The sequence below is a fragment of the Saccostrea echinata genome, unplaced genomic scaffold (assembly GCF_033153115.1).
Source record: "Saccostrea echinata isolate AGI-Se365-2 ecotype Australia unplaced genomic scaffold, CSIRO_AGI_Sech_v1 ptg000012l, whole genome shotgun sequence".
Classification (NCBI taxonomy): domain Eukaryota; kingdom Metazoa; phylum Mollusca; class Bivalvia; order Ostreida; family Ostreidae; genus Saccostrea; species Saccostrea echinata.
Window position 1 is genome coordinate 21,690,704 of NW_026889761.1, and position 24,440 is coordinate 21,715,143.

The window sequence follows — 24,440 nt, forward strand, 5'->3', positions numbered from 1 at the left end:
ATTTCACCCATCAAGCATAATCTTTGACAGAATTCATAATAGAAATGAAGTTCTGCCACCAATTGAAAGATCAGAGCTTCCTTCATTTAGGACCTTTAAAATGATCGCTTTTAGGTCGACAATTTCAACTTTATGAACAATGACGTCCAGTTGGACTACATTCTCACAACGTCAGGAGTCCTGAATCCACTCGTGGCCGTTGGACCCCTGACAAATTTCGTTCGATTTTTACGGGCTTGCTTCTCTCATTGAATCGCCAGCGTAGCGAAGGGTTAGAGTGTTTGCTCTAGAGTCGCGGCATAAGAAGTTGATCCTTACGTCGCAGGTTCGTATCCACAGTGCGACGTGATGACCGGTCCTTCAAATGAAACAGCATACACCGAAGTCCCGTGTCGCGTTAGGTATTGGCACGAAAAAGATCCCTCACTTACTCAAAGGCCGTAAGTGCCAAGTACATGTCTAAATTTCCAGCCCTCTACCTCTCAACATGAGTGGAAAATTCTCGAAGGGACATTAAAGAACCAAACATCTATCACTGAGAGGCACCAATCAGATAGGGGCATTCATTGGTTGATATACAACGAAAGACAGAAAGTAAGCAGTTGAAATGCACGTGTTACAGCGTGTTTGTCACCGAAAGGTTTAATGTGTTTTGTCGAGAGAAAAGAAAAACAAAATTTGTAATTTCCTCGAAAGACATCGCTGCAGTCAGCCCGTAGAATATCGAATGGAGTTTGTCAGGGGTACAGCAGCAACGAGAGGACTCAGAAGATCCTATACATCCTATGTATTTCTATGTAAACTTTGATCCTCTTCTGTGGTCCCATCCTACCCCAGGGGGGCATGATTTGAACATATTTGAATCTACACATGTCAGGAAGCTTTCATATAAGTTTCAACTTTAGTCACCAGTGTGGCGCAGTGGCTCTAGAGTCGCGGAGTAAGGAGTTGATCCTTACGTCGCGGGTTCGAATCCACTGCGGGACGTGGAGACCATTCCTTCGGATGAGACCGTATAAACCGAGGTCCCGTGTCGCAGTAGGTGTTGTCACGAAAAAGATTCCTCACTGCTCAATGACCCTGAGTGCCGAGCACAATTTAAAATGTGCAGCCCTCCACCGTCAAGTAATGGCGTCGCGGAAATGAGTGAAAAATTCTCGAGAGGGACGTTAAACAACATACAAACAAACAAACAAAAACACCTGACATTCTGAGGATGGCGGGGCTATAAATGAGAGAAGAGGAAAAGCAAGAATACTAAGAAGGATTATGTTTTAGATGTTCATAGCCTAGCCATTTCAAGGTTTGTTTATAAATGGAAAGTTTGGAAGCAAGATTTTGGGAATATCTATAGGAAATGCAGGGTGTAACTTCAACTTGAAATTTGGTGGAATGCAAGAATGAACTTTTTTTCAAGATTAAGAATGTCACTAACGTTTTCTAATCTTTTGTTCTTCTTTTTTGACAAATGGAATATATATGTTGATCGCAATATGATTTGGTATATACATGTACTTCAAATCCTCTTAACGAAATTACGAAAGGAAAATGTCTGCCAACAGAAATGAACTTTGGTAATTTCGAATCCCCAGAGATAGAGTTGATAATACAACTGTCATAATGGATCCATTTCTCATAATCAGCTGTCTTCACCATTTACAACTCTCATATGGCAATACATATCACAAAACCTAGTCATATCTTTCTAAATGTTAATTTTTCCGTGGATGATCATTTTAATAGAATTGCTTGCATCAATACTTTCAAGGGCACACTTAATCATAATATAAGTGACATTGTCTCGTAAAGGCAAAAGTTTCACTCCAAACTAAGGCCATTATGTTCTACCAGCAATTTGTGTTTTATTTTTATGGTCACTGGTAGTTTGTTAACATTTATTTTTATCTACTTTAACATGACTAGTTTGTCTGCGGAAAGAAAAATAAAGAGAGAAAGAGTCGCTGTATTTCCTTAAAACCAAAAAGGTTCAAGCTACATAACGTATGCGCTAATGATTTTCCTGAATAAAGTTTTGTAAACGTTATACATTATAAGGAAAAGATCTTGTATTGATCTACTGCAATGCAGGTAAAGTTTAAAAACCTCTTACGTTAATTTTTGTTCCGTCTACACGCGTTATGAAATAGCTAAATTGTGATCCATCTATATATATATATATATATATATTTTAGGGATGACAAGTTGTAACCGGTTAACCGATTACTCTGTCGGAACGATGGTAATCGGTTTTATTATATACCCAACTGTTTGTCACTCAGTTTTACTGATGAATTTACGCAATCACGAGACGATGTGATCCGACGTTCCGGATCACCACACTGTGGTTTTCTGAATCCATATCACCCCTCTCTGAAACTGATGACGTAGTACACAGATAAATGACGTTTTTATTCTCGCGCATCAAAAAGTTCCTCGATAAAATGGTTTGTTTAATGGATAAAAGTTATGTAATTGATCCAAAAAGTTTTTTTCTTTTATCATATTTTGCTAGTTGTTAAGGGGTATATAATAAATTTATCATTATAACAGTAACTTGATCCGAAGAGCCGTATCACGTCTCGTTGACAGGCGCGGATCATCAGATCAAACTCGACGCTTCGCGTCTCGTTTGATCTGATGATCCGCGCCTGTCAACTTGACGTGATACGGCTCTTCGGATCAAGTTACTGTTATAATAATATATATTTATTATATACCCAACAGTGTATCACTCAATTTTACTGTAGATTTTGTACAATCACGTGACGGTGTGATCCGACTTTCCGGATCACCACACTGTGGTTTTCTGAATCCATATCAGCCCTCTCTGAAATTGATGACGTAGTACACAGAAACATGACGTTATTTTTCTTGCGCATCAAAAAGTCCCTTGACAGAATGCTTTGTTTAATGGAAAAATATTAAATAATTGATCTCAGAAGTTTTTAAAACTATATCTTGTTAGTTGTAAGGAGGTATATAATAAATTTATCATTATAACAGTAACTTGATCCGAAGAGTCGTATCACGTCGAGTTGATAGGCGCGGATCATCAGATCAAACGAGACGCGAAGCATCGAGTTTGATCTGATGATCTGCGCCTGTCAACTCGACGTGATACGACTCTTCGGATCAAGTTACTGTTATAATAATATATAATTATATAAAATTTGAAAGAATAAAATCTATGTAAATTTGAACGAAATTTTCTTAAAATTCATTTCTAAAAAAAGAAACCTCTGCATACAGGTTGATATTTTAGCATTTTTAAAGCTTATTTGGAGGAAATTATGGCTCTCCAGATTGAGATCGCGGGGGCAGTTTGTGAAGTGTTAATTACTATTTTTAAAAACACCATGTCCTGCACTTCTTAAATGATATTAACCACCGTTGAGCACTGTGAATGAGTACGTCTATCTTTTGCCGTTATTTATTAAATTGTATTAGTAGACAAGCATTGTAAATTGAGTGAAAGTTCAGACATAGTTTTGATTATGGTGACAATACAGAATGAACTTGTGTGACATTTGCACTGGAAAATTATCAATGTCAGATTTTACAGGCATGCATGTTTTATGTTTTTCTTAATTTTTTATTGTCTATTAAAATTAAAATAAAATATATATATATAAATGTAGTTTCCTAATCAAGAAAAACAGAATGTTTCAAACGTCTAATGTTTTTTTGTCTTCTTGTGTATATGAAAAAAGCTACTTGAAAAAAAATGTGTATTTTGATACGATTAACCGACTAATTGGTCGGAACGTCTTGCGGTTAACTGATTAGCAATTCTGTATTCGATTGCCATCCCTAATATATATATATATATATATATATATATATATATATATATATATATATATATATATATATATATATATATATATATATATATATATATATATATATTTATATATATATTGTAGACCTTACATATCATTAAAACTTCAAGAATGGAATTTCTTGTTCATAATTCCTTTACAGGTATTGATTGTGTCACCTATAAAGTCTTTTTCTTTAGATACAACAGTAAAAGTTAACTCGAACAGTAGAAAGAATATTATTTTTTTAAAACACAATTGAAATGATTTTAAGGACACATTGGAGTAATGAATGTCTGCATTCTTTCTGCATTTTTTATTACTTAAAAACTTGAATAAGGAGTAAAACAATTAAAAACCTACTGGATTAAGAAGAAATTATGCATGCAATCTGAGAATTTAGAATTTGCGGGTGAAAATAGAAAAATTCTTTTAGCTTGATATACAAAAAAGACAAGACAGACAAGACGGTAAAAATATATATGCCGTAAATCATTGCAAGGTCATGAGGTCACAATCATACCACATTCAGAAAGTCTTTGTTAAAAGATATTTTTTTAAAAGAAGGTCATACTTCAAGGTTAGGGTTAGGGGGTCAAAAATCATAGTACACTTGGAAAAATTTTGACAAAGGTAACATGTATTACCAAAGTTAAAATTTTTGAAAAGTAGGTCAAACTTCAAAGTCAAGTTCATGAAGTAAAAAATGATAGTATTTTCTGGAATTTCTTGTCACAGGTAATAACTACCGAGCACTTATTGCAACCGGAGGCAGATAGGGCAAAATCCTTAGCTATTTTCTTCGTTCTGCCCTGGTAAGCTTCATGTCCTCAAATTCTTGTTCAAATATTCATTGTTCTTTTTCCATGGCTTTTCCTTCTTTTTCTTTCAGGGGTCCATCTGAGTACCACTCTTTTTATATCATTTGTTGGCTTCCTTAAGAAGGCCGACCCATCTCCATCTCTTTCTTCTCAGTAATATCTTCATATCTGTCGTTTTTATCATCTCTTGTACATTTTTGACGATCAGTTTTGTAGATCAAAATATTCTCAAGATCTTTCGCAGACACAATAGGTAATGTTGAATGTTATATATGATTTATCTTTTCTCCTTCCAAAACTATGACCGAAATAAATTTTTTTGTAACGGACTAATATACAGATAGACGGACGGACGAATGAGATATAATGTCCTGGCGCTTTTCTGAAAGCAGTAGACAATTATCCCTACACTGGTGCTTTAAGTGGTGAATCTTGGCTTGAATGAGAGTGAAGAAATACAGTTGTCGCCAGCAGGTATTCTAGATTTTGATATGGTGACTCCTCGGTCAGCCAGACAAAACCTTGACACAAAGTGGTCCTTATACACCCATATGCAACCGAGACAAAAAAGAATATAAGATTAATCTAAGAAAGAATATATTAAATGACATTAACTCGGCTTTCTTGGGTGATGTACAATATTTTGCTTACAAAAAATGCTTTTTAATATTTTTTCGGAAATTGAAGAGTTTGATACTCTGTATCTCTTAGTTGAATTTAAACACGAGTTTCAGATCCTCAACATCCTAAGTACACAAGATATCAAACATATTGAAAACATGCAGTAAGAAGAGTAACTTCGGAATGATTAGGAAATCAGTGTGAATTGCTCTGTGCAGCTGACTTGCTTTCAGTAATAAATGTTTGAATAATAAGAAATGATGCGTAAATCGGAATAAAAATTCTGATATATTATACATCTTTTTTTTTTTTTACATCAATCATGGGAAGAGCTATTAATAAGAAAGAGTACTTGAGTTGGTGAAAAACTAATTTTTAGCTTGCTTGTAATCGGACTATACAAGATTGACTCTTTTGTAGGAATTAATGTACATATTAGTGAATTGCTAACAAAATTTGACACTAACTGTGATGCTAATACCGAGAGATTCTCCAGAGATTTACCAGATCAACCTTACCAACTGGTTTACAGAATAATTACAATAAGAAGATTACAAAATGCATTATCATTTTCTTGGTGTCTTATTTAGTACAAGTAAAGCTTTTTTCAACAAGTTTGCCGTCTTTGGCAACAACCTTAAGCTGTAAACTGACATACACTTATAAGGCCGTATTACTTTTGAGTGACACTGTAGTTCTTGGCTTTGCATTTCTTCAACAGCTTTTTACGTAAATAACCCATACAGTGTGTACTATATAAACGAGGAAAAGAGAATGAACACACATTTCAATGTTTGCATGCAGAAAAAGAACTTTCTGTGAATCATGAAAATATAGACAAAGTTTATTAATTGTTGCTGTGAAAAGTTAAAGTGTCATTTTCCTTAACTGCAATTTTCTTTTGTTCGTTTTGTCGATTTTTTTTAAAGATTGAAAAATCTTGAAAAATTGTTAAGTTGTACAAAACTTAAATCGCCAGAAAATTATCTCCCTTGCCTAGCACAGCATTTCAACCAATAAAATAATTGAAAATTTTCACATCATGTTTTTTCTACTAATAGCAGAAAAAAGGAAGTTCGAAGTCCGAAGACTGTAAAGTACTTCAACTCTGTATACCGACTTCCAAGAAAGACTATAATAAGAACCGTTAATTTTAGAAGCTTATACTTATTTTCTTAATAATAATTTTCTCTTAACATTTCTTGTTTAATTTGAATGCTAGCTATATATGCTATGCTTAGCCATGTTAGTCATATTTTTTTGCTGTCTAAAATGCAGGTTAATGCTAGTAAAGTGATTGCACTGGAACTAGCAACAATGTTATTTTACCATTGAATTAACATTTTTTGATATATGGAAAAACCGGAATGGTGTTAAACAATTACCGCTTTGCTTTCTGCTATTGGTGAAAATACAGCCTTTGTGCGAGCTTTAATTTTGAATTAAGAGTTGTCTTATATCTTTTGTCATCTTAAATTTTCGTTTTACTAAGTTGAATAAGAAAGTACAGAGTTTTGATTATCACTCCAAACACCAAAAAGATTACTTTAATAAATTCATAAGCCATCATATGATAGTAAAGTTTTCTTCACAGTTTATTAGTCAAGACCGTAACTAGAATTGAGGCAAGTGAGGCAAATGCCTTACTAAAATTTCAAAGTTTTCCGAAAAGTGAAACCGTTTTACTTTGAACTTCAATTAATTATGTGTGTCTTTGTACTAAATTAACACTTTCAGCTTTTGTTTCAATTTCTGTAAATCGATCATCATTATAGTTTAAACGGATTTAAAAAAAAAAAATTCAAATCCTGAAAGATTTCAAAGATTAAGTCTTTAATTTACTAAAACTCAGGTTTCGGGAACCCCCATCAGGACACTACCCTTGAAACTTAAGTAGCCCCCAGATTCCCTGCCTTACTAACACTTTTTGAGTCTAGCTATGGCCTTGTTAGTTGTTATAATGGAAAAACATATTAAATGTAAACAAAAAGATATTTGTGGTACCAGAGAGATTCTAAACGTGGCTCAACAATCAAAATATTTTTTTTATTTGAGTTTTTGTTATATTATGCAACATTATAAACTTTGGATATTAGAATTTTGTTTGTTTGAACTAATTCAAATAAAAGAGTAAAATATGATAGAGTATCAACAAATGTAGTTAATCAAGAGAAGATAATTCAAATGGTCCTAGATGCAGTGCTAGGATGCTCCACTGTAAGTTAGTGACCATGGGTGACAATAGTAGAGATATAAAACACCTATTAAACACAATAATAGGGATGACAATTAAAGACGTTTATATGCACCCAGTGAATAATGTCCTTCTAAAAGAGTATCAAATGAATGACATCTAATAGATGTTGTTTACTCTAGAATATTTTATTCGATATTTATTGAGTTGGAAGCAGTAGACATGTTATGAGTTCTTTTATAATATTGATATGATAAACATTTCTTGAGTACTTTTATGATTTGATATGATAAACATTTCTTGAATACTTTTATGATTTGATATGAAAAACATTTCTTGAGTACTTTTATGATTTGATATGATAAACATTTCTTGAATACGTTTATGAGCATTAAGTTTTATCTTAAGTTGGTGGCACTATGGGTATAGACTGTCATTGATAAGATAAAATCTGGAACAAAAATGTTTTAATAAAACTTATAAACAAATGGACATGTACTTCTAAATATTAGTGAAATATATTGGCAAATGAGCAGAATACATTTCATAGCCTAAGAAGGCTTTTCTAGTGTTAAGATAAACTTTATCTATGGAATCCGGATAGGGCCATGCAGTTCACTATCGCATCATCGCACCATCGAGGTTTGAGTCGATAGTGCGATGACGCGATAATACGATGAAGCGATGGTGCGATGACGATGAAGCGATGGTGCGATAGCGCGATGACGATGATGCGATGGCACGACAATGCGATGGTACGATGAAGCGATAGCGCGATGACGCGATGGCACGATAGCGATGATGCAATGGTGCGATAGTGATGGCGCGATGCTATATCGTGTCATCGTTATTGCTTTATCGCACTATCGTCATCGTACCATCGCTCTATCGACTAATACTTTCTATAACCGGATAACATTCCCAGCAGTCATTGCACAACATCGCGTTTGTTGACGAAAAGATTCAAGAATATTTCTTTAACGGATACGATAATAAAGAAATCATATTCCTTCTTTGGAGTAATTATGGTGTGAAAATAAGGTAGGTATTATTAATTGTCATAAGTTATGATAATATAAGTACCTGTATAGGCTAATATTTTCTCTAAGAGTAATAAAGTTACTATACATTATATTTATAGTCTCATTCAAAGATTGTTTATATGCGTGTTCTACTTGTATGTATATATCTGTTATTTAAGAAATAGTGATTGAAGTTAACATCTCCCATTTTAAGATATATTTTATGCATTATTTTTTTTAAAATAATTAAGCTGTAGACATTTGAAAAGGCACATGACCAGACTTAATTTGAGAAGACGGAGATTGTACAATGTGGATATGGTAATAAGGGCTATTCAGGTAATATTGCTTGTGTTTTATTTCATCTTTCTTTTTTGATAGATTGATCAAATTTAGAAAAATCGTCAGTAACATCAACATTTTGATGATAGCTTATTATTTTTTAGTTAACTCATACAAATGTTCAAAATTTCATATGATTTACATATATTCTACTCAAAGGAAGAAATGATGTTCAGTGGACAGACTCTTGGGTGTCGTTCGATGAAACGAAGACTTCTTCAGAAACATGGCATCTTTATAGGAAGGTATATTATCTTATTATGATTAATAAACAGAATTCAAGTTTCTTGTTCAAAGTATTAATTTTATTTCTTTAATTCAGCAGAATGCCAATTATACAGAATATTTGCTGACATTACTTTTATGAGCTTAAGGACATACACAGCATAGTGTTGGAATTTTATTTTCTTATTCCCTTGTTCATTTAATTAAGAGTTCAATAATTGAAAAACCTTTGTACAATTTAATGGTGCCTGTAAATGCCGTTACCTCCTCTGAAGCAAATGTTGAGGAAATACCAGCTAAAACTATATTTTTGTTATTTTTTTCTTTGAGAAAATACAATGATTTTCATCATTTGACATCTTTTAAAAACACCTGGTAATGTATGCTTTTTTTTTCTTTTTCTTTCTTTCTTTTTTTTCTTTTTTTTTTTGGTCTTAAAACACCTGCTGAGATTCTATAATTTTAAATTAGGAATATCCTGGAAAATAGTTGGTAAGGTACATGTAAATGCAAGTTGCATATGACCTTAAGAGGCAATAATGCTTTTCTTAGTCAAAATTTGCAATTTCTATACTACTTGACATGTATTTCTAACTCAACCCTTTAGTTTCCTTTTCTTTCAGAAGATACGTCTGAAATTAATCTAAACATGCTCTTGGCGTATTGGACTGGAGCTGACACAATCCCTCCACTAGGATTTCACAAAAAGCTTGAAATTAAATTTGTGGAAGACCCTGCCTGTTTGCCAGTTGCACATACCTGCGATCTTTTGTTGGAAATATCTAGGGGAGAACCCCCCTGAGGAATTTCACAGAAAAATGTAGTTGGCAATGACTTGGGGGGGGGGGGGGGATTCCATCTTGCTTAAGAAAATAACTTTATGTATTCAATGCTATATCTATGTTTTGAAAGTTTTCATTCAATTAATTTTTGAACTCAATAATGGCAGTGATAGTCATTTTAAGGAATAAGAGTATTTCTTAAGGGAAAGGTAATAATAAAGGATATTGATAATCATATGAGGAGCATTTCTTCAGGGAAAGATAATACAAAAAGACATTGATTTTTGTATGGGAATATTAATTGATATTTGGTGTATTTGTGGTAGTAAGCATGCTTTTGAATTTCAAATTCTAGATTGTTGCATCTGTATGCCAAAAAAGTTTTTCTCAGAGCAGTTTGCTTTCCTTATATCCTCATTTTGCAATTTTCATTAATAGTTGTTCTAATGAATATGGCATGTATGGTGACCCAATAAACATAGTAATAATTTCTGTTTGTGACTTTTAATTCATACACTTAGATGATTAGTGTACAACATTTTTCATGAAAATTGAAAAAAAGTCAAGTGAAACATCAGGTGATGATTTATTCTCTAATCTTGATTTGGATTTTACAACTTTCCAACCAAGTACTTCAAAGCCTCCATGGCCTTCTCAGTGGTGTTTGGAACAGTTCTCCCACCCTCCAAAAGCAAATGATCAAAGTATGCTGCATTGTCCTCACAACATCCTGTTGAGCTTGGACTAGGAAATAATCTTTGAAACTCTAGCACGTCATGAATATCCACTGGAAATTTATAATCTACTGCACCTGTACATAAAAAAATGAAGTCATAATGTGTTGATACTGTTTTAAATTTGAGCACTGAAAAACAACCAAGGTATCGAAGGAGAAAGGTAAACACAGAAAAATATTCAAATAAAAGTTAGTGATTAAACAAATCTTTGCTAGGAGAAATACTAAAAATTTGAGGGTGGAAAAACATCATTTCTGGTTTTCCTGGGAGACTTCCATCATCATCATAGCGTCTTTGTGCTCTGATGTAATGGTTATTCCATTCTGTTTTTATTTGATCAAGTTCTTGTTGGATGATTTTCATAAAACAAAAGCGAATGCATTCTCTAAATTGCATGCAGAAATATCATAATAGGTTATAATCGCATAAATTCTTAAAGTATAAATAAAGAGTTTATTTCTCTTCTTACATGTGCTCGTTATTTGCTGATGAGAACATCCCTTGGTCTTCCATGTTTTTGAACAAGTGTATCCAGAAGGAGATGCCCATCTCTCTCAGTGCTCTCCACCAGCGTTCAATTCTCTTAAATCAAAATGTGTTTTTGAAAAACAGAAGGCTGATTTTTCAAAAGTAGGTCAAACTTCAAGGTTATTGAGTACAAATGTTGGTACTGTCACAAGGAATACACAACTTCCCTAGGATCAACCGTTCAAAGTTATGGCCAAGGTCAAAGTTTTACAAAAGTAGGTTAAACTCCAAGGTCAATTATTATAATGTTGGTACTCAAAGACAGATTTTTTTTTTTACAAGAAATACACTTGAGAAATATGAAGTCTCTAACGTCAACCATTCAGAAGTTATGTCCAAAATTAAAGTTTTTTCACAAGAAGGTCGAACCCTATGGTCAAGGTCATTACGTCAAAAAATGTTGGTGCATTTAAGTCTTTGCAGATAAAAATACAGACAGTCCCAAAGCTATATGGATAAGGCCCCCGAATCTTGAATCATAGGGGCATAAAACAATCACATAAATATGTCATATATAAATTCATAATGATACAGAAACAATAATTTGTATATCAGATTATGTGCAGAAATATTTTAAATCATTAAACGGACTTCATTTTCAAATATTTGACAACAGGTTTCTTGAAAGGGGTACAGAGAGGGGTATGGGAGGGTTATCCCTCCCCTAGGTCAGAAAATTTATAATAAAAATGCATACAAGTCTGTTGCATTCAGGGGGTCATTTTTTTCAAATATATAATAAACAAATACATAGCAAAACTTTAAACAAAAGATTGGTGTTTTCAGGGGTTGCAATTGCATCCATGCCCCACCCCCCCCCCCCTTAATGACTCTGTAGTATAACTAATACTATAAAAAGAACTGTGTCACCTTGAACTCTATTAAATGAAACTGATGCAAATAATGAAAGTATGAAGTTTGCAAAACTTATTATTTTTAAAATTATCTGTGGTATCAGATTACACAATGACGCCTATGAAAGGTAATAATATTAAGAATTTTTTTTTTTGGGTCTTTGAAAAGTAATAGTGAAAATAATCAGTTGATCTATTTTCCTTCAGGAAAAATGTTCAGAAAAGTAGAGAGTTTGAAAAGAAACTTAAATGAGGATTACACATACGAATTTTTAAAGTATTCAATTACTTCAATTATTTGATCTTATATTTACATGTAGTTGGGACTTACTGAATTGACTGTGATTAGTAGACTATTCATATTTGATCAAGTCTCTCTCTCTCCCCCCCCCCCCCATTTTCAAATCAAAGGGCAAATTACTCTCACTTCTACTGCAGGAGTGTTAACTGGAATTGGAACTCAATCCTAGGTGTGCAGATTTTAGAAGGTTATTAAACTCATCTGATTTGTTTATACAATATAAGTTACTGAATCATATTGTTATTTAAAAAAAAACTTCATATTCATACCTGGTTAGACATTGATCTTCCTTTGATTACACTCTTTTCTCCACACATGTCATCATTATCGTACCAACGGAAGGATTTTTGAATGTCCTCAATGTATATATTCTCAGTTCCAGCATCAAGTATCACACACCTTGGAGCACCTATGTATTGGAAAACTCATACTACCATGAACTGAGACAAATATGGTTTCTTTGTTCAAGTAAATATTTTTTACAAAATAATGCATTTTATGTGTATTTATTCTGTATCAATACAAAATAATGTATTTAGAATGTTACTTAGTAGAAAATTAACTTGTGAAAATTAAACTGCATTTACAGTTTTCAGGAATATATTTATCAATGATTTGTAAAAATTATATACTCAACTATTTATTTCCTCCAGGTATTTCAAGAAATATGATGCTACAACAAAGGAGTCATTGTCTGTTCTTGCAACTTTAAGCCATAGTATTCGTCTTGAAAATCTGAAAGAATAGGAATTTGATCATTTAGATTAATGATTAATATTGTTTTCTGATATGTAGCTACAACAGTATATATTTACATTTGCAAATGTTTTCCCTTATATAACACTATTTGAACAAGGCGTTTTTACACCTGTGTAAAACACGTTCGTCATGTGACCATAAATTCATTGTTTAGTCATAAACGATCTACGTAATTTCATAGTGACGTCATAAGTGATCGACGTGTTAAACACATTCAAGTTATACCGTTGAGTTTTGAAAAAAATAAATCATTTATGGGTTTAAAACTTTAGTACCTTACTATCTGTTATAAATCAGTCACAAATGTAAATATAAGTAATAAGGTATCATTTTAAAAGTTTTATCGGGATGTAAATACGGGTTGGCATGTGATCAAATAGCCCTTCGGGCTTTATGGGATTTGATCACATGACCAACCCGTATATACATCCCGATAAAACTTTTAAAATGATACCTTATTTCTTAAATAACAATCATAAATTCTATAACTTCATAAATTCTTGTAATCTTACATGACTCAAATGAACACTAAAAACTGATGCACATTAACTTACCCACACATTGCACCATGTATACTCAGCTATGTTAAGGAAGGTCTGAGTTCACATCTGTGATGCACTGTATGTGAAGTTTCATTGTGACGTCATTGAAAATTTAACAAGCGATAAAAATCTATTTAACCACATGATAATGCGTAAATAACATCTTGCATTCTTTTATTTTATCAATTAATTATAATAGCATGTAAAATCACAACCTCTGATAACTATACTGCCGAGTTATTAGAAGCAAATCTTGCTTCATAAATGACGTCACTAGCCTTGACTTGACGCAGTACAAGTGATCTAGAGGCGTGGATCCATTGGTTTGATAATTAAAAAAATGCTTAAATAAATATTAAACCGTTGCTAATGTTTAAATCTAATAAATAAAATTAAATGGAAATGATTTATTTAAAACAATAATGTAGATTATTAATATATCTAGGTGCTATGGAGCTGCACAAAGACAAAGTATGTAAAGAATATCGCTAACACGATGAGTGTATACCTGATTAAGCTCAAAAGTGCAAGGGCATAGACTAGACTGTTTGAGCTGAAATATGGAATATCAATTCCTTATTTCATGTATATTTTGAAAAGTGCTGGGAGCTGATTCTGGTCGGCATAACATTATTTTTATTCATGACAGAATTTAAGCGAAGTGGTAATTCTGGGCTATTAAACGCATTTTCGGCAAAATTACGAGTATTTCCGAAACAGCTCAAACTAGCTCCCAGCACTTTTCGGGAAGCCAATGTTAATCTTTTTTAATATGTATCAATTTTTTTCTCTAAAAACATGCGTATGCCCTTGCACTAGCTCCATTTTCTACATTAAGCTGAACAATTCTATTTTTATACAAGTCACGTGACACACAGCTGATACATGCGATGTAACTGGTACTGAGTAAGCCACAAACCTATCCATTATGGATATCTATATTACCTGTCCTACATTTTTACAGTTATTTTGTTACAAAGATTTTTAAAAATAATACGTATTAAGTATGTGCGTAAGATCGAATTTTCCATTTCCTTCCTTAACATAGCCGAGTAGCGAAGCCAAATGGCTTCAACTTGTCGTACCCATCAACATGTGCAAGATAATTTGGTCCATTGTTTAGATACATTCTTCTTATCAAGCAGTGACTTGCTCTTAGATCAACTCCATCAGGATCGATTATTCTCAATAAACACAACATGTTATCCCTGGAACAGTATATATATAATTAATCATCAACGATTTTAAATCTAACCATTACATTTTAACAAAAAAAAAATGAATTCAATGAAATTATTATAAATATCATATTGATATAAAACTCATTATAAGCAATAAGCACATCGTTTGAATTCTGTTTATTAATCATAATAAGATAATATACCTTCCTATAAAGATGCCATGTTTCTGAAGAAGTCTTCATTTCATCGAACGACACCCAAGAGTCTGTCCACTGAACATCATTTCTTCCTTTGAGTAGAATATATGTAAATCATATGAAATTTTGAACATTTGTATGAGTTAACTAAAAATAATAAGCTATCATCAAAATGTTGATGTTACTGACGATTTTTCTAAATTTGATCAATCTATCAAAAACGAAAGATGAAATAAAACACAAGCAATATTACCTGAATAGCCCTTATTGCCATATCCACATTGTACAATCTCCGTCTTCTCAAATTATTTAAAAAAAATAATGCATAAAATATATCTTAAAATGGGAGATGTTAACTTCAATCACTATTTCTTAAATAACAGATATATACATACAAGTAGAACACGCATATAAACAATCTTTGAATGAGACTATAAATATAATGTATAGTAACTTTATTACTCTTAGAGAAAATATTATCCTATGCAGGTACTTATATTATCATAACTTATGACAATTAGTAATACCTACCTTATTTTCACACCATAATTACTCCAAAGAAGGAATATGATTTCTTTATTATCGTATCCGTTAAAGAAATATTCTTGAATCTTTTCGTCAACAAACGCGATGTTGTGCAATATCTGCTGGGAATGTTATCCGGTTATAGAAAGTACTAGTCGATAGAGCGATGGTGCGATGACACGGTGACGATAGTGCGATAAAGCAATAACGATGACACGATATAGCATCGCGCCATCACTATCGCGCCATCGCATCATCGCTATCGCACCATTGCGTCATCCCTATCGTGCCATCGCGTCATCGGCCTATCGTTTCATCGTACCATCGCATCATCGTCATCGCATTGTCATGCCATCGCATCATCGTCATCGCGCTATCGCACCATCGCTACATCGTCATCGCATTATCGCGTCATCGCACTATCGACTCAAACCTTGATGGTACGATGATGCGATAGTGAACTGCATGGCCCTATCAGGATTCCATATTTATCTGAGTAAAAAATAACTTAACATAAATAAAAAATATGTACGCTAATGGACCAAGATGTAGGTAATCTGGACTGTGTATCACAACATCAATAACAGAATCTGGACTGTGTATCACAACATCAATAACAGAATCTGGACTGTGTATCACAGCATCAATAACAGAATCTGGACTGTGTATCGCGCCATTTACAGAATATAAATCATGTATTGGAATGTGATACACTGAATCATTCTATATATGTATATGACGCGCTGGACTATGGAATCCGGATAGGGCCATGCAGTTCACTATCGCATCATCGCACCATCGAGGTTTGGGTCGATAGTGCGATGACGCGATAATGCGATGACGATGAAGCGATGGTGCGATAACGTTGAAGCGATGGTGCGATAGCGCGATGGCGATGATGCGATGGCACGACAATGCAATGACGATGATACGATGAAGCGATAGCGCGATGACGCGATGGCACGATAGCGATGATGCGATGGTGCGATAGCGATGATGCGATGGCGCGATAGTGATGACGCAATGCTATATCGTGTCATCGTTATTGCTTTATCGCACTATCGTCATCGTGTCATCGCACCATCGCTCTATCGACTAGTACTTTCTATAACCGGATAACATTCCCAGCAGTCATTGCACAACATGGCGTTTGTTGACGAAAAGATAATAAAGAAATCATATTCCTTCTTTGGAGTAATTATGGTGTGAAAATAAGGTAGGTATTATTAATTGTCAGAAGTTATGATAATATAAGTACCTGTATAGGCTAATATTTTCTCTAAGAGTAATAAAGGTACTATACATTAAATTTATAGTCTCATTCAAAGATTGTTTATGTGCGTGTTCTACTTGTATGTATATATCTGTTATTTAAGAAATAGTGATTGAAGTTAAAATCTCCCATTTTAAGATATATTTTATGCATTATTTTTTAAAATAATTAAGCTGTAGACATTTGAAAAGGCGCATGACCAGACTTAATTTGAGAAGACGGAGATCATACAATGTGGATATGGCAATAAGGGCTATTCAGGTTATATTGCTTGTGTTTTATTTCATCTTTCTTTTTTGATAGATTGATCAAATCTAGAAAAATCGTCAGTATCATCTACATTTTGATGATAGCTCATTATTTTTAGTTAACTCATACAAATGTTAAAAATTTCATATGATTTACATATATTCTACTCAAAGGAAGAAATGATGTTCAGTGGACAGATTCTTGGGTGTCGTTCGATGAAACGAAGACTTCTTCAGAAACATGGCATCTTTATAGGAAGGTATATTATCTTATTATGATTAATAAACAGAATTCAGGTTTCTTGTTCAAAGTATTAATTTTATTTCTTTAATTTCACCAGAATGCCAATTATACAGAATATTTGCTGACATTACTTTTATGAGCTTAAGGACATACACAACATAGTGTTGGAATTTTATTTTCTTATTCCCTTGTTGATTTAATTAAGAGTTCAATAATTGAAAAACCTTTGTACAATTTAATGATGCCTGTAAATGCCGTTACCTCCTCTGAAGCAAATGTTGAGGAAATACCAGCTAACACTATATTTTTGTTATTTTTTTCTTTGAGAAAATACAATGATTTTCATCATATTACATCTTTTGAAAACTCCTGGTAATGTATGCTGTTTTTTTTTTTGTCTTAAAACACCTGATGAGACTCTATAATTTTAAATTAGGAATATCCTGGAAAATAGTTGGTAAGGTACACGTAAATGCAAGATGACCTTAAGAGGCAATAATGCTTTTCTTAGTCAAAATTTGCAACTTCTATACTACTTGACATGTATTTCTAACTCATCTCTTTATTTTCCTTTTCTTTCAGAAGGTACATCTAAAATTAATCTAAACATGCTCTTGGCGTTTTGGACTGGAGCTGAAACAATCCCTCCACTAGGATTTCACAAAAAGCTTGAAATTAAATTTGTGGAAGACCCTATCTGTTTGCCAAGTGCACATACCTGCGATCTTTTGTTGGAAATATCTAGGGGAGAACCCCCTGAGGAATTTCACAGAAAAATGTAGTTGGCAATGACTTGGGGGGGGGGGATTCCATCTTGCTTAAGAAAATAACTTTATGTATTCAATGCTATATCTATGTTTTGAAAGTTTTCATTCAATTAATTTTTAAACTCAATAATGGCAATGATAGTCATATTAACGAATAAGAGTATTTCTTAAGGGAAAGATAATACTAAAGGACATTGATAATCATATGAGGAGTATTTCTTCAGGGAAAGATAATACAAAAAGACATTGATTTTTGTATGGGAATATTAATTGATATTTGGTGTATTTGTGGTAGTAAGCATGCTTTTGAATTTTAAATTCTAGATTGTTGCATCTGTATGCCAAAAAAGTTTTTCTCAGAGCAGTTTGCTTTCCTTATATCCTCATTTTGCAATTTTCATTAATAGTTGTTCTAATGAATGTGTCATGTATGGTGACCCAATAAACATAGTAATAATTTCTGTTTGTGACTTTTAATTCATACACTTTGATGATTAGTGTACAATATTTTTCATGAAAATTGAAAAAAAGTCAAGTGAAACATCAGGTGATGATTTATTCTCTAATCTTAATTTGGATTTTACAACTTTTCAACCAAGTACTTCAAAGCCTCCATGACCTTCTCAGTGGTGTTTGGAACAATTCTCCCACCCTCCAAAAGCAAATGATCAAAGTATGCTGCATAGTCCTCCCAACATCCTGTCGAGCTTGGACTAGGAAATAGTCTTTGAAACTCTAGCACGTCATGAATATCCACTGGAAATTTATAATCTACTGCACCTGTACATAAAAAAATGAAGTCATGATGTGTTGATACTGTTTTAAATTTGAGTACTGAAAAACAACCAAGGTATCGAAGGAGAAAGGTAAACACAGAAAAATATTCAAATTAAAGTTAGTGATTAGACAAATCTTTGCTAGGAAAAATACCAAAAATTTGAGGGTGGAAAAACATCATTTCTGGTTTTCCTGGGAGATTTCCATCATCATCATAGCGTCTTTGTGCTCTGATGTAATGGTTATTCCATTCTGTTTTTATTTGATCAAGTTCTTGTTGGATGATTTTCATAAAACAGAAGCGAAGGCATTCTCTAAATTGGTAAATTTTAAAGGTCAATTTTGAAAACAAGAAAAAAAATCAGGGTGAAATTTTTCCTGTAAAAAAATGTTTATATTTCTTAATATTTCTTTAATTAGAAAAACACTTATAAATGGTTGGTTTAGTCTTAGTCATAAGGATTTAGGTAACATGCAGAAATATCATAATAGGTTATAAATGCGTAAATTCTTAATTTTTTAAAGTATAAATAAAGAATTTATTTCTCTTCTTACATGTGCTCGTTATTTGCTGATGAGAACATCCCTTGGTCTTCCATGTCTTTGAACAAGTCTATCCAGAAGGAGATGCCCATCTCTCTCAGTGTTCTCCACCAGCGTTCAATTCTCTTAAATCAAAATGTGTTTTTGAAAAACTGAAGGCTGATTTTTCAAAAGTAGGTCAAACTTCAAGGTTATTGAGTACAAATGTTGGTACTGTCACAAGGAATACACAACTTCCCTAGGATCAACCGTTCAAAGTTATGGCCAAGGTCAAAGTTTTACAAAAGTAGGTTAAACTCCAAGACAGATTTTTTTTTACAAGAAATACACTTGAGAAATACGAAATCTCTAACATCAACCATTCAGAAGTTATGTCCAAAATTAAAGTTTTTTCATAAGTAGGTCGAACCCTATGGTCAAGGTCATTACGTCAAAAAATGTTGGTGCATTAAAGTCTTTGCAGATAAAAATACAGACAGACCCAAAGCTATATGGATAAGGACCCCGAATCTTTAATCATAGGGGCATAAAACAATCACATAAATTAGTCATATATTAATTTCATAATGATACAGAAACAATAATATGTATATCAAATTATGTGCAGAGATATTTTAAATCATTAAACTGACTTCATTTTCAAATATTTGACAACAGGTTTCTAGAAAGGGATATGGAGAGGGGTATGGGAGGGTTATCCCTCCCCTGGGCCAGAAAATTTATAATAAAAATGCATACAAGTCTGTTGCATTCTGGGGGTCATTTTTTTTCAAATATGAAATAAACAAATAAATAGCAAAACTTTAAACAAAATATTGGTGTTTTCAGGGGTTGCAATTGCATCTCCCCCCCCCCCCCTCCGATGGCTCTGTAGTATAACTAATACTATAAAAAGAACTGTGTCACCTTGAACTCTATTAAATGAAACGGATGCAAATAATGAAAGTATGAAGTTTGCAAAACTTATTATTTCTAAAATTATCTGTGGTATCAGATTACACAATGACGCCTATGAAAGATAATAATATGAAGAATTATTTTGGTCTTTGAAAAGTAATAGTGAAAATAATCAGTTGATCTATTTTCCCTCAGGAAAAATGTTCAGAAAAGTAGAGAGTTTGAAAAGAAACTTAAATGAGGATTACACATACAAATCTTTAAAGTATTCAATTACTTCAGTTATTTTATCTTATATTAAGGACATACGCTACATACCTTACCTACTGATAATTTTTCAAGATATTCTTAATTTAAGATTATAGTGTCATCAGATGTTCATAGACAAAAAATTAGCATGCATTACCAGGGGTTTTAAAAAGATATTATCAAATGATGAAAATTCTTGTATAATGCAAAGAAAAATATACAAAAATAACTAAACATATATTCTAAATGTTTTGTTTACCCAAAATTGTTGAAGAAGAAGTGTACAACAGAAAATATGGACATTAAAGTTTAGCACACAGTTCTTTTAAGTATTATAACTCTTCAACTCCAGGGAAATAGACAATAAAGTTCAAACTACGTTATGTATGTCCTTAAGTTGGGACTAACTGAATTGACTGTGATTGGAGTAGTAGACCATTCAGATTTGATCAAGTCCCCCCCCCCCCCAATTTTCAAATCAAAGGGCAAATTACTCTAACTTCTACTGCAGGAGTGTTAACTGGAATTGGAACTCAGTCCTAGGTGTGCAGATTTTAGAAGGTTATTAAACTCATCTGATTTGTTTATACAACATAAGTTACTAAATCATATTGTTATTTAAAAAAAAACTTCATATTCATACCTGGTTAGACATTGATCTTCCTTTGATAAACTCTTTTCTCCACACATGTCATCATTATCGTACCAACGGAAGGATTTTTGAATGCCCTCAATGTATATATTCTCAGTTCCAGCATCAAGTCTGACACACCTTGGAGCACCTATGTATTGGAAAACTCATACTACCATGAACTGAGACAAATATGGTTTCTTTGTTCAAGTAAATATTTTTTACAAAATAATGCATTTTATGTGTATTTATTCTGTATCAATACAAAATAATGTATTTAGAATGTTACTTAGTAGAAAATTAACTTGTGAAAATTAAACTGCATTTACAGTTTCAGGAATATATTTATCATTGATTTGTAAAAATTATATACTCAACTATTTATTTCCTCCAGGTATTTCAAGAAATATGATGCTACAACAAAAGAGTCATTGTTTGTTTTTGCAACTTTAAGCCATAGTATTCGTCTTGAAAATCTGAAAGGATAGGAATTTGATCATTTAGATTAATAGTTGATATTGTTTTCTGATATGTAGCTACAACAGTATATAACAATCATAAATTCTATAACTTCATAAATTCTTGTAATCTTACATGACTCAAATGAACACTAAAAACTGATGCACATTAACTTACCCACACATTGCACCATGTATAGCGAAGCCAAATGGCTTCAACTTGTCGTACCCATCAACATGTGCAAGATAATTTGGTCCATTGCTTAGATACATTCTTCTTGTCAAGCAGTGACTTGCTCTTAGATCAACTCCATCAGGATCGATTATTCTCAATAAACACATGTTATCCCTGGAACAGTATATATATATATAATTAATCATCAACCATTTTAAATCTAACCATTACATTTTAACAAAAAAAATAAATTCAATGAAATTATTATAAATATCTTATTTATATAAAACTCATTATAAGCAATAGGCACATCGTTTGAATTCTCTTTATTAATCATAATAAGATAATATACCTTCCTATAAAGATGCCATGTTTCTGAAGAAGCCTTCGTTTCATCGAACGACACCCAAGAGTCTGTCCACTGAACATCATTTCTTCCTTTGAGTAGAATATATGTAAATCATATGAAATTTTGAACATTTGTATGAGTTAACTAAAAATAATGAGCTATCATCAAAATGTAGATGTTACTGACGATTTTTCTAGATTTGATCAATCTATCAAAAAAGAAAGATGAAATAAAACACAAGCAATATTACCTGAATAGCCCTTATTGCCATATCCACATTGTATGATCTCCGTCTTCTCAAATTAAGTCTGGTCATGCGTCTTTTCAAATGTCTACAGCTTAATTATTTTAAAAAAATAATGCATAAAATATACTGTATCTTAAAATGGGAGATTTTAACTTCAATCACTAAATAACAGATATATACATACAAGCAGAACACGCATATAAACAATCTTTGAATGAGACTACAAATTTAATGTATAGTACCTTTATTACTCTTAGAGAAAATATTAGCCTATACAGGTACTTATATTATCATAACTTCTGACAATTAATAATACCTACCTTATTTTCACACCATAATTACTCCAAAGAAGGAATATGATTTCTTTATTATCGTATCCGTTGAAGAAATATTCTTGAATCTTTTCGTCAACAAACGCCATGTTGTGCAATGACTGCTGGGAATGTTATCCGGTTATAGAAAGTACTAGTCGATAGAGCGATAGTGCGATGACACGATGACGATAGTGCGATAAAGCAATAACGATGTCACGATATAGCATCGCGTCATCACTATCGCGCCATCGCATCATCGCTATCGCACCATCGCTATCGTGCCATCGCGCTATCGCTTCATCGTACCATCGCATCATCGTCATCGCATTGTCGTGCCATTGCATCATCGCCATCGCGCTATCGCACCATCGCTTCATCGTTATCGCACCATCGCTTCATCGTCATCGCATTATCGCGTCATCGCACTATCGACTCAAACCTCGATGGTGCGATGATGCGATAGTGAACTGCATGGCCCTATCCGGATTCCATACTGGACAGCATCAACAACATCATTATCATAAAACATCCTATAACTGGGTACGTACTGCTCTGATCTTTGTTAATAATTGTAGCACACTTCAGTAATTTAAAAAACATTATGAAATATCACTTTAGAATACTCCCATTTATAATATAACAAGCTAATTTAGAGAATTTGTGTCCTCCGCTTAGGGAAAAAAAGAAGAGCATGGGGGGGGGGGTTCACACTGCCCCCTGTATTTGTAGAATTATTAAATGTATAAATGTATATTGAAGCAAATTTAAAAAAAAAATGCCAATATGGATATAAAGATTTCATTGCTTATTCTTTAATATGTGTATAGAAGATTATTTTTAATATACAGAATATTTATCACACTGTAATAATGATTTTATGAGTTTGTACACGCCAGACATCATAACTTTTTCATTTCACATGTTGAATAGTATCATTTAGTAAATCCCCCCCCCCCCCCAAAAAAAAAAATAAAAAAAAAAAATAAAAAAAAACAAGAGGCCCGAGGGCCTTAACGGTCACCTGAGTATAATACAACAATTTAGAGGATCCATAGAGTATAAAATGAACTGAAAGGGGAAGCTTTGTTGCCCAAAAGCAAGAAATATAGGGTGATCAGGATCAACAAAATAATTAGTCTAGTGTTCATTATCAGTTCATAAATTATGTTCTGATCTGTTCCCCATTTATCACTAACACCAAACAGTATATTAACAAACGTTTTATCAGTGCTTCTGTACTATATTAATTCCTTGTTGAAATCTCTTACATTGGACTCTCTTGGTCTTTGATGAGCATTGAATAACACAAGTTATTTTTGTCTCATTTTTATTTATCTATTACTTACAAGTCTACCTGATCATAAAAACTATGAAAGTACTTTTTGTATTATACGATAAAAAATCTTGCATAATTCTCTTATTCTATTAACCTTTCAAGTACATTATTTACAGTGACTAATTATCAAAAGCAAATGGCAAAGGGGAATAACTCCTCTCAGTAGCATACAAATTAACAGAGCCCTGGCCAGGACCAGAACGCTTGACAAAATTGTCCAGATGTTCAAAAATCTTTATTAAAACTTTTACTCTTTTTGCCTCTGATATGCCCAGGTGCAGAGAAGATTTTCAAAGAAATTATGCATTTTTTTCTACAGATTCACTATATTATCTATAGAGCCCCCCCCCCCCCGCCCCCCGTCCCCACCGAGAAACACCAGAGCCTCTCACCCTGGGACCAGAAGTTTGCTCATCATACATGTAAGTAATCACTTTGTTTATCTGATTAACACTAAGGAGCAGACAGGATTTTTTAACA

The 24,440-nt window shown here is 32.9% G+C and overlaps 2 protein-coding genes and 1 long non-coding RNA gene across 3 annotated transcripts; 1 reads left to right on the forward strand and 2 right to left on the reverse strand.

Annotated features, from left to right (window-relative positions):
• Positions 1-10,432: 10,432 nt before the first annotated feature.
• On the reverse strand, positions 10,433-10,944 carry LOC133186119 (uncharacterized). The gene is made up of 2 exons (XM_061321393.1): positions 10,790-10,944; positions 10,433-10,639 (listed from the first exon to the last, which is right to left on the reverse strand). The coding sequence occupies exons 1-2, from the start codon at positions 10,926-10,928 to the stop codon at positions 10,440-10,442; spliced, it is 339 nt and encodes a 112-aa protein (XP_061177377.1). The 5' UTR covers positions 10,929-10,944; the 3' UTR covers positions 10,433-10,439.
• Positions 10,945-11,030: 86 nt separating this feature from the next.
• Positions 11,031-22,731, reverse strand: LOC133185130 (uncharacterized). Its single transcript, XM_061320188.1, has 5 exons — positions 22,631-22,731; positions 21,718-21,888; positions 12,886-12,983; positions 12,518-12,657; positions 11,031-11,147 (listed from the first exon to the last, which is right to left on the reverse strand). The coding sequence occupies exons 1-5, from the start codon at positions 22,729-22,731 to the stop codon at positions 11,031-11,033; spliced, it is 627 nt and encodes a 208-aa protein (XP_061176172.1).
• Positions 16,209-17,231, forward strand: LOC133186120 (uncharacterized). The gene is made up of 3 exons (XR_009721005.1): positions 16,209-16,668; positions 16,899-16,986; positions 17,148-17,231. It is a non-coding gene; the product is annotated as an uncharacterized LOC133186120 (long non-coding RNA).
• Positions 22,732-24,440: the final 1,709 nt, after the last annotated feature.

Coding starts and splice junctions, on each gene's coding strand:
- LOC133186119 (XM_061321393.1), bottom strand. CDS start 10,928: ATGAAAATCATCCAACAAGAACTTGATCAAATAAAAACAGAATGGAAT. Junction 10,640..10,789: donor TTTCCACCCTCAAATTTTTA/GTATTTCTCCTA, acceptor TTTTATGTACAG/GTGCAGTAGATTATAAATTT.
- LOC133185130 (XM_061320188.1), bottom strand. CDS start 22,731: ATGGCGTTTGTTGACGAAAAGATTCAAGAATATTTCTTCAACGGATAC. Junction 12,658..12,885: donor ATACCTGGAGGAAATAAATA/GTTGAGTATATA, acceptor TCCAATACATAG/GTGCTCCAAGGTGTGTGATA. Junction 11,148..12,517: donor GAAGATCAATGTCTAACCAG/GTATGAATATGA, acceptor TTTTGATTTAAG/AGAATTGAACGCTGGTGGAG.